The sequence below is a fragment of the Triticum dicoccoides genome, chromosome 2A, assembly GCF_002162155.2.
Source record: "Triticum dicoccoides isolate Atlit2015 ecotype Zavitan chromosome 2A, WEW_v2.0, whole genome shotgun sequence".
Classification (NCBI taxonomy): domain Eukaryota; kingdom Viridiplantae; phylum Streptophyta; class Magnoliopsida; order Poales; family Poaceae; genus Triticum; species Triticum dicoccoides.
The window spans coordinates 20,900,182-20,911,207 of record NC_041382.1 but is presented as its reverse complement, the minus strand read 5'-3'; the positions used below and the strand labels follow the sequence as shown (position 1 = coordinate 20,911,207).

The window sequence follows — 11,026 nt, the reverse complement described above, 5'->3', positions numbered from 1 at the left end:
TGCTATGTACTGAATTGCTTTCGAAATACAATATGTTATAAATTTTTATTTGTCCACAAGGGCCCCATTTTGCCGTCTCGCCCCACCCGAATATGTATGGACCGGCCCTGCCCTCACTAAAGTGGCCATCCTTTAAATAGACCGCACTTCGATGGCCACTTTTGCTAGTTGTATTTTAAAATTACTACAAATAAATATTCGTCGGTGCGACTAGAGCTGCAGCTGCAGCTGGATCCACAGGCTGGCAGCCCTCCACAAAGCATACACGTTAAGGCGACGCGCGCGTCTTCTCTACCTGCCGCACCACACCATTCTATCATCGACCAAAAAGCTCATTGGAGAGGCTGAGGGGTGATGGCGCAGACACGAAGGGAGGAAGCCATGACTCATGTCGAGGGGACGCTTACCTCGGCCATGTTAGAAAATACGGCCAAAAAGCTCAGATCTGCCATGGGAGATGAATCCACGAAGGGTCTGAACGTCGAGGGCTGCCTGGAGGAAATGATGAAGACGCTGGAGGACATACAGGCGGTGATGAGGGATGCTGTGTTGCGGTCGGAGAAAGAGGAGTTGGTGCGCGGGTGGCTGAGGCAGGTCAGGACGAAAGCCTACGCCGTCCAAGACATGGTCGACGAGTTGCAAGAGACGAGGACAGCAACGGCTGGAACGGTATGTACTACACTTTGTCCCTCCCTACGACTTGAACTTTGGTTTTTGCTAACCAAATGATTGGAATTGATCCAAATTGCAGATGACAAAGATGCTTCACTGCCTTGGGAAAAAGGATCATCGCATATCGAACAAGATGAAGGAGATGAAACATCAACTGGTGGACATGCACAAGGAGTCGCATGATTTCGGATTTACTCCAGCCGATTCCGATGCCAACATCCAGCCAGTTATTGATGTGCCAGAAACAGCAGCTGAAGATGAGTACCAGGAAAGTTTTGTAGAAAGGTATGCTGAAGTAAAACACATAGTCCATTTGCTAGGTGAGAGAGACGTTGGGGAAGGACCCATCATTCTTGCTGTTGTTGGGATTGGGGGCGTAGGCAAGACAGCGTTAGTGGATCGGATTTTCAACCACCCCAAATTCCATGAAGAATATCATTCTCGGGCATGGGTAAATGTGCCATATAAATATGATTTGGATAGAATTGGACAATCTATAATTTCTCAGCTATCAGGAGAAGCGGAGAGCCCAATTGGGGACATGGAGTACATCAAGAAGCGCCTTCGAGAGCTGTTTAATGGTATGAAGATACTCCTTATTCTGGATGATCTGCGGGAGAAGGATTCCATTCAGTTGGAGTGCTTGAAGAGTATGCTCAGTGTAGGAGACAAGGATAGCAAGGTGACGGTGATGGTAACCACCCGGAGCCGAGAAATCGGGATGATCATTGGCACCACTGACGAACCGTTCACACTAGGTACCTTTTCTCCTGAGAGTTGCATGAAGTTGCTCAAGTTAAAGACTTATTTCAGTCAAAGAACAGACTGGCAAAGGTTGAATGCTATACTACACACAATTGCGTTCAACTGCCAGGGTCTACCATTAGTAATTTATGCACTTGGGTGGATCCTACGGTACAAAGACGCCAGATTTTGGGAAGTAGCGGTCCGCTTTATCAGGGACGATTATTCTGATGAAGATGATAGTCCTTCATTTAACTCCATTCTTCCGATCTTGCACTTAACCTACTTAACTATGCCAGTCAATATGAGGTTATGCTTTGCTTACTGTGGGATATTCCCCATGGGTCACAGTATTCTTAAGTATGACCTGATTCATCAATGGATTGCACTCGGCCTTATTGAGTCCACTCACATATCGTCTGCCACACAGCTTGCTGAGGAGTATATTAGTAGCCTCTTGAGCATGTCATTCCTTCAACCAATGTATTCAAACTACGGAGTTTACAGAGTGAGTTGTACATAAATTTTCCTAGCATTTTATATTAGAGATACAAAGGCCCTATTTATTCTTAACATTCACAAAGAAAGGTAAATAACATGTTTGAAACGATATTCGTTGATGCAGCTTAATTAGTTGCGCGTTTATTGCAGGCTAGTGGAAAGGATGCAATCCTGTTCACTATGAACGATGTGTTTCATGAATTCGCAAGAGAAATTATGCATAATGAGGTGTTTGTTCTGGATGTTGCAAGTGCAAGTGCAAGTGAACCGAATGAATATTTTCGCTATGCATTGCTCACTAATCATGGCTACAAGCCAAGGACATTGGCTTTATTATCCAGTATACGGGCGCTGCATTGTGATCAATCATTTTCATTTCCAAGGCACCTACGTGTCTTGCAGTTGAAGGAGAGCTCCCTTCAGAAGCTACCAGATTCTTTGTGTCAATTGCGGCACTTGGGGTATCTGAATTTAGCAGGTTGCTCTGGGCTAGAAACTCTACCAGAATCACTTGGGGATCTAACAAATATGTGCCATATCAATTTATCAGGCTGCACCGGACTAGTGAATCTACCTCAGTCATTTGGGGACTTGATCAATTTGCTACATGTTGATTTATCACGCTGCTACGGACTAACAGAACTTCCGGTATCATTCGGCAATCTAAAGAAGTTGGAGTATTTGGACTTATCATTCTGGTCATGCTTCAAAGGGATTGTGGAAGTTCTTGGTGGCCTTATTAATGTCAAGAGATTGAACTTGTCACAGCCTTGTTGTCATCTTGCTGATCACTGGCACCATCTCTCGGGGCTAAAAGATGTCTGGGGCAAACTCCCCGAACTCCGGTATTTGAACTTATCCATGTTCTTCAATCTTATTTTTTACCAACTACCAGAAGATGTAAATCTCAACAAGTACGTTGAATGTATCAGTGGCCTTTCCAGTCTAGAGTATTTGGACCTATCTCATAACATATTTCTCGTTGATATACCTGAAAGTCTAGCTAAGCTTAATAAGCTACATACACTGGATCTCTCGGGCTGTGCAAGATTGAAGAGAGTAGACAAATGGATGGCTGATATGGGCTCCCTGAAGTCGCTAATTGTGAGGAACTGCCAGGGTCTTGAAAGTTATCAGTTTGTGGTTCACACTGATGATCATTTTCACACAGACTTTTTTCAGCTGAATAATGTAAGTTGCAAAGAGTTGGAGATAATCTGCCCTGAGAAAGTGAAGTATCTATGGGAAGCACATGATATGAAACTGATGAAGAAGCAAGAGCTCGAAAAGTTGAAGCTTTGTTGGACTAAGTGCTCCGAAGGATCCGTGGATGACACTGCTCTGTTAGGAGAACTAGTGCCACCACCTAATCTGCAGTACCTTGAGCTACATGGTTATCATGGAGAAACGTGCTTCCCAGCCTGGTGGACATCCTCCAAACTCCCTAATCTTGTAAAGGTTATTATGGAGGACCTTCCGAGGTGCTTGAGTCTGCCACCACTCCGTTTATTACCCAGCCTGCAAGAGCTTGTTCTTAGAAAGATGGCCAGCATCACAAGAATAGACGATGCCGGCGACTTGAGTGGTGGCAACAGAGTGCCATTCAATAAGGTTGAACTAGATGATATGGATAGCCTGGAAATGTTCAACACCACATGGTACACCAATGAATTGGTGATTCAGAAATGCTCCAAATTGGTACTTGGACCACTCCCGCCTAGAGCTCAGAGGTTGGTGATATCAGACTGCGACCAGGTGATGTCTTCATGGAGGAACCAAGGTAGCAGATGATGGGGTTATGTACCTAGGGTAGGGTCATGAACCTGTTCCAAGTAACTTACCCTAGGACATCCCTAGAAGAGGTCGCCTTCCAGTCGACCAACGAGGATTCACTCGACTGGCCTGGAGGACTCGACCACGAAGACTCACTCGACCACCAGGAGGTCAAGAGGCACTCTGCACCGCAACGGCCTGTAATTAAGTAGACTTTATGATAGTAAAGGCACTTTATGTGGGGCGTTACCAGTAACGCCCCAGACTTAACTCACCTTAAACCCTCTCCTACGTGGGCTGGCTGGGGTCCTGGCGCACTCTATATAAGCCACCCCCCTCCACAGGCAGAAGGGTTCGGCACCTTGTAATCCATACATTCATAATCCACTCGACCGCCTCCGGGCTCCGAGACGTAGGGCTGTTACTTCTTTCGAGAAGGGCCTGAACTCGTACATCCTTTGTGCTTACAACTTCTCCATAGCTAGGACCTTGCCTCTCCATACCTACCCCCCACTCTACTGTCAGGCTTAGAACCACGACAGTTGGCGCCCACCGTGGGGCCGGTGTTTTAGCGATTTTGTGGAGAAGTTGCGATTCTTCCGAGTATTTTCATCATGGTGTCTGCTGGAGTTTTGATCGAGGGTCAAGAGATCCGTCTCGGCACTCTCACCTTCATCGCCGACGACTCCGCATGGCTCCAAGAGGCTCCACTCAACGTAGATGCGCTCCCCGTCCGCGGTGCGACGCATTTTCGCGCATGTGTCCGCGGCGTTCTGCTGCGGCAACCATCGACCCAGTATCGGTCGGCTCCTCCGTCTTCCACCCTCCCGGTCTCCCGCCAGCGCAAGCGCTCAGGCCGGTCGAGGCTTCAGCGATGGGTGAGTCACGCGGTGGCTCGCCAGTCGGCCACTACACAAGTTGCGGCAATCGAGCCCAACGAATCTCTCTACGGCTTGTTCGATCAGTCGACTGGCTCCGGAGAGACTGCATCCGAGTGCGGAAGCAGTGATCCAGCGGCGGAAATCTTGATGGTCGACGGGCCCCACAGTCCTCCTGGCTTCGCCCGTGGTGGTGGAGCAGGCGACGGCGGCGACCCTGCACGAGGCTACGAAGAGTACCAGCCCGAGCCACTCGACTCTCTGCAAAGAGAAGAGCTTCGCCGCAGGAACGAGGATCCCCTGCGTATTCCCATCGCAGGAGAAACCCCCGAGGCTCGTGCCTTGGAGGAGGCGCGTCTGGCCAATTTGGCCGAGCGCACTCGACTGGAGAACCTTCAGCGAGCACTCGACGAGCGCGCGCGGCAACGAGTCCCCGACACCAGTCGACGTCAACTCTTCCCGCCGACTCAGGTATATCGAACCCCAATTCAGAATTTAGCAGCTGCGACCCGTATAGCAGAGTCCATTCAGCCTTCGCAGTCAGAGGCTGGCAGAGGTTTGCTGCAGATCAGGGATCTGCTCCGGGCAGCAGGAGATCAGAATTCAGCCGTGTCTCAGTCGCGCAACAGAATTCACAGTCGATCTGTCACTGTGAATACGGTTCAGTCGGCTCACAGCCCCAGATCGCCTCCGCGGCGCGAAGGGCGTGAGAATCGGCGAGATCAATATGGCGACACACTCGACCGAGATGATAGGCGTCGAGTGCCCTATTCCCCTCCGAGGGGTGGGTCTTACGCTCCTCGGCAGCCAGATGATAGGCGTCAGTACAGTACAGGGCGTAGGGTTCCAGTTGACCCCAGAGAGCCAGGCTTCGACGCGCGATCCATTATCGTGCAAGGGTTGGTCGACCGGAACAGAGCCCATCGTGGCGCACTCGACAGAGATGTGCCCACGAGCAGTCGAGTACATGTTTCTGGTCCTGAATGTTTCAGCAGAGCTATCAGAGCCGCAGTTATTCCCCCCAATTTCAGGTTGGCAACAGGAGTCAGCAAGTTCACTGGTGAGTCTAAGCCTGAAACTTGGCTTGAAGACTACCGAGTGGCAGTTCAGATCGGTGGTGGGAACGACGAGGTGGCCATGAAGCATTTGCCCCTCATGTTGGAAGGTTCTGCCAGGGCATGGTTGACTCAATTGCCTCCTAGCAGCATTTACACTTGGAAAGATCTGTCCCGAGTGTTCGTCAGAACGTTCGAAGGGACTTGCAAGCGACCAGCGGGATTGACAGAGTTGCAAGTCTGCGTGCAGAAAACCAATGAGACTCTAAGAGAGTATATTCAGAGGTGGATCACTTTGCACCACACTGTGGAAAATGTCTCTGACCATCAGGCAGTATGCGCCTTCAAAGATGGTGTCAAGAACAGAGAACTGAGTTTGAAATTTGGTCGAACTGGTGACATGACCTTGAGTCGGATGATGGAGATTGCTACCAAGTACGCCAACGGCGAAGAAGAAGACCGACTCCGAAGCGGCAAGCACAAGCCGAGTCAGTCGGAAAAATGAAACACCAGTCGGAAACAGAAGCAGAAGGCTGAACCGGTAGCTCCTGGAGAGGCTCTGGCCGTGACTCAAGGAAAGTTTAAGGGGAAACCAAAAGGATCCTGGAACCCCAAGAAGGTAAAGGATAAAGAAGGGAACGACGTGATGGATATGCCGTGTCATATTCACACGAAGAAAGATGAAGAGGGGAATATCATTTACCCAAAGCACACCACTCGCCAATGTCGACTCCTGATCCAGCAGTTTCAGGGAAAACAGTCTAAGGACAAGGAGAAGGAGCCGGACAAGGCCGAAGACAAAGAGGATAGTGAGGGAGGATATCCGCATATCAACTCCACTCTGATGGTCTTCGCAGATGTGGAAAGCAGAAGTCGACTGAAAGTGATTAACCGAGAGGTTAACATGGTTGCCCCAGCAAAGGCAAATTATCTGAAGTGGTCTCAAACACCCATCACATTCGACCAATCTGATCACCCGACTCATATTGCCACCCCTGGGAGGCAAGCTTTGGTGGTCGATCCAGTTGTCGAAGGCACTCGACTGACAAAGGTGCTGATGGATGGTGGAAGTGGGCTGAACTTACTGTATGCAGACACACTGAAAGGTATGGGCATTCCGATGTCCCGACTGAGCACTAGTAACATGAGCTTTCATGGAGTTATACCAGGGAAGAAGGCCGAGTCACTCGGCCAGATAGCTTTGGACGTAGTGTTTGGCGATTCAAAGCATTTTCACAAAGAAAAGTTGACGTTTGAGGTCGTGGATTTTCAAAGTGCATATCATGCCATTTTGGGGAGACCAGCCTATGCACGGTTCATGGCTCGACCACGTTACGTGTACCTCAAATTGAAGATGCCCGGTCCCAAAGGTGTGATCACTGTCACCGGCGATAGGAAAAAGGCGGAGGAGTGCTTTCAGAAGGGCTCCAAGATTGCCGATTCCCAAGTGACAGCGGTCGAGTTCGAAGAATACAAGCAAAACGCAGATCCGAGTGACTTGCTGCGATCCAAGAAGCCCGCCACAGAGTTTGCATTCCAGTCGTCCGGTGAGACGAAGCCTGTTCACATTCACCCGACCGACCCCGAAGCAGCTCCGACCCGCATCTCCACAACACTCGACCCAAAATAGGAAGAAGCGCTCATCCAGTTCCTCCGTGAGAACTGGGACATTTTTGCATGGAAGCCCGCTGACATGCCAGGTGTTCCCAGGGGACTGGCTGAGCATCGCCTAAGAGTTGACTCGTCTGCAAAGCCAGTCAAAGAACATCTTCGACGGTCCGCCGTCCAGAAGAGAAAGGCCATCGGTGAAGAAGTGGCTCGACTGTTGGCGGCAAGATTTATTCGAGAGATATACCACTCCGAGTGGCTCGCTAATGTCGTCATGGTTCCTAAGAAGGACAAGTCGCTCCGAATGTGCATTGATTTCAAGCACATCAACCGGGCCTGCCCGAAAGATCACTTTCCTCTCCCTCGCATAGATCAAATTGTTGACTCGACCGCGGGATGCGAGAGGTTGTCTTTTTTAGATGCTTACTCCGGGTACCACCAGATCCGTCTGTATGGGCCCGATGAAGTAAAAACAGCTTTCATCACTCCATTCGGGTGCTTCTGCTATATCACCATGCCATTCGGCCTCAAGAATGCCGGAGCCACATTTATGCGAATGATCCAGAAGTGTCTACTCACTCAAATCAGTCGGAATGTGGAAGCTTATATGGATGATATTGTTGTCAAGTCACGAAAAGGTTCCGACCTGCTCGCTGACCTCGCCGAAACATTTGCCAACCTCAGAAGGTATGATATCAAGCTCAATCCATCAAAGTGCACATTTGGAGTTCCTGGCGGCAAGTTACTCGGTTTTCTCGTTTCCGAACGGGGAATCGACGCCAACCCAGAAAAGATTGGCACTATTCTCCGAATGAAACGCCCTGTGCGAGTGCACGATGTCCAGAAGCTTACTGGATGCTTGGCCGCATTAAGTCGATTCATCTCACGACTCGGTGAAAAGGCATTGCCTCTTTACCGACTGATGAAGAAGGCTGACAAGTTCGAGTGGACTCCAGAAGCTGATGCAGCGTTTGCCGAGCTAAAAGCTCTGCTCTCCACCCAGCGGGTGCTTGCTGCTCCAATCAGCAAAGAGCCTCTGTTGCTCTACATCGCAGCCACAGGACAAGTCGTCAGTACTGTGCTAACGGTCGAGCGGGAAGAAGAAGGAAAAGCTCTCAAAGTTCAGCGCCCAGTGTATTATTTGTCTGAAGTCTTGACTCCATCCAAGCAGAGATATCCTCATTATCAGAAGCTTGTGTATGGAATATACATGACCACAAAGAAGGTTGCTCATTATTTCTCTGACCATTCAATCACAGTCGTCAGCGACGCTCCACTATCAGAGATTTTGCACAACAGAGATGCAACTGGTCGAGTGGCCAAATGGGCGATTGAACTTCTTCCCCTTGATATCAAGTTTGAGGCAAAGAAAGCCATTAAGTCCCAGGCAATAGCAGATTTCCTCGCCGAGTGGATCGAACAACAGCAGCCGACTGAAGTTCACTCGGAGCATTGGACCATGTTTTTCGATGGTTCTAAGATGTTGGATGGTTCCGGTGCTGGGGTTGTCCTGGTTTCCCCCAGAGGAGATAAGCTCAGATATGTGCTCCAGATTCACTTTGATTCCTCCAACAATGAGGCAGAATATGAGGCCCTCCTATATGGGTTGCGCATGGCCATTTCACTCGGCGTCCGTCGCCTAATGGTCTATGGCGACTCGGATTTAGTGGTCAATCAGGTGATGAAAGAGTGGGACGTGAGAAGCCCAGCCATGACTGGATACTGCAGTGCAGTGAGGAAGCTGGAGAAAAAGTTCGAGGGGTTGGAGCTCCATCATATACCCCGACTGAAAAATCAAGCAGCTGATGATCTAGCAAAGATAGGTTCCAAGAGAGAAGCCATTCCGAGTGGTGTGTTCTTGGAGCATATACATACTCCGTCAGTCAAAGAAGATCCTTTCACCGAAGAAACTCCGCAGCCCAAGAGTGCCACAGATCCGACTGAAGTTGAAGTCCCAGCGGTGGTCGACTTGATCATGGAGGTTTTGGTAGTCATTCCCGACTGGACGATTCCGTATGTCGCATATATCTTGAGGAAAGAGCTTCCGGAGGATGAGGAAGAGGCTCGACAGATCGTCCGACGATCTAAGGCCTTTACCGTCATCAAAGGACAATTATACAGAGAGAGCACGACTGGAGTCGGTCAGAAGTGCATAACACCAGAAGAAGGTCGACTCATCCTCAATGATATTCACTCGGGGACCTGTGGTCATCATGCGTCCTCCCGGACCATCGTGGCCAAAGCATACCGAGCCGGATTTTACTGGCCCAAGGCGAATGAGATGGCAAAGGAGATAGTGGATAAGTGCGAGGGATGTCAGTTCTACTCGAATATGTCGCACAAACCTGCGTCAGCTTTGAAGACCATCCCACTCGTCTGGCCTTTTGCAGTCTGGGGGCTGGACATGGTCGGCCCTTTGAGAACAGGACGAAGTGGTTTCACGCATGTACTGGTGGCAGTCGACAAGTTCACCAAGTGGATCGAGGCTAAACCAATCAAGAGCCTCGACACCGGTACTGCTGTTAGCTTCATCAGGGAACTAATATTCAGATATGGAGTCCCGCACAGCATCATTACGGATAATGGGTCGAACTTTGACTCAGAGGAATTCAGAACCTTCTGCAACTCCCAGGGCACACGGGTCGACTACGCATCAGTCGCCCATCCGCAGTCGAATGGACAAGCAGAGCGAGCTAATGGACTGATTCTCAAGGGACTGAAGCCGCGACTGATGCGTGATCTCAAACACGCGGCTGGAGCTTGGGTCGACGAACTTCCATCTGTACTCTGGGGACTGCGGACCACGCCCAATCGGTCGACCGGAAGAACTCCATTCTTCTTGGTCTATGGAGCCGAAGCAGTCTTGCCGAGTGATCTTCTCCACAATGCTCCTCGAGTCGAAATCTACAACGAAGCAGAAGCTGAACAAGCGCGGCAGGACGCAGTCGACCTTTTAGAGGAAGAAAGGGAGATGGCTCTGATCCGGTCGACCATCTACCAACAAGATCTGCGCCGTTTCCACGCCCGAAATGTGAGAGGTCGAGCCTTCCAGGAAGGGGATTTGGTTCTCCGAGTGGATCAGCACAGACCACACAAGCTTGCTCCTTCTTGGGAAGGCCCCTTCATCGTCACCAAGGTTCTCCACAACGGGGCGTACCGTCTTTACAACGTCGAGCATAATATCGACGAGCCCCGAGCTTGGAACGCGGAGCTACTCCGCCCATTTTACACTTAAGTTTTATCACTCGGATGAGTTGCAATAAAGTACTTCTGTAGTTCATGGGTTTAGAAATAATTGTGTCATCACTTTTTATTTTTGTCCACATAAAAACTCCCCCTCAGTGGGTGGCTTAGCCGCGAATCCGTTTCGCCTAAGTTTGTAAAAATCCTATCGAGTGGTGAGCCAGACTCCCACTCGGAGGCTTAGCTGCGAATCCGTTTCGCCTAAGTTTATCAAAATCCTACCGAGTGGTAAGCCAGCCTTCCACTCGGGGGCTTAGCTGCAGTCCAAGGACTCGCCTAAGTTTATCAAAATCCTACCGAGTGGTAAGCCAGCCTTCCACTCGGGGGCTTAGCTGCAGTCCAAGCACTCGCCTAAGTTATAAAAATCCTACCGAGTGAAGAGCAATCCTCTCACTCGGGGGCTTAGCTGCAGCTTCGTGCTCGCCTAAGTTTATCAAAATCCTACCGAGTGGTAAGCCAGCCTTCCACTCGGGGGCTTAGCTGCAGTCCAAGCACTCGCCTAAGTTGTGAAAATCCTACCGAGTGGTAAGCCAGCCTTCCACTCGGAGGCTT

The 11,026-nt window shown here is 49.9% G+C and overlaps 1 protein-coding gene across 1 annotated transcript; it reads left to right on the top strand.

Moving 5' to 3' along the window:
* The first annotated feature begins 312 nt into the window (after positions 1-312).
* Positions 313-3,784, top strand: LOC119352882 (disease resistance protein RGA2-like). The gene is made up of 3 exons (XM_037619473.1): positions 313-669; positions 752-1,924; positions 2,068-3,784. The coding sequence occupies exons 1-3, from the start codon at positions 355-357 to the stop codon at positions 3,706-3,708; spliced, it is 3,129 nt and encodes a 1,042-aa protein (XP_037475370.1). The 5' UTR covers positions 313-354; the 3' UTR covers positions 3,709-3,784.
* The last annotated feature ends 7,242 nt before the right edge of the window (positions 3,785-11,026 follow it).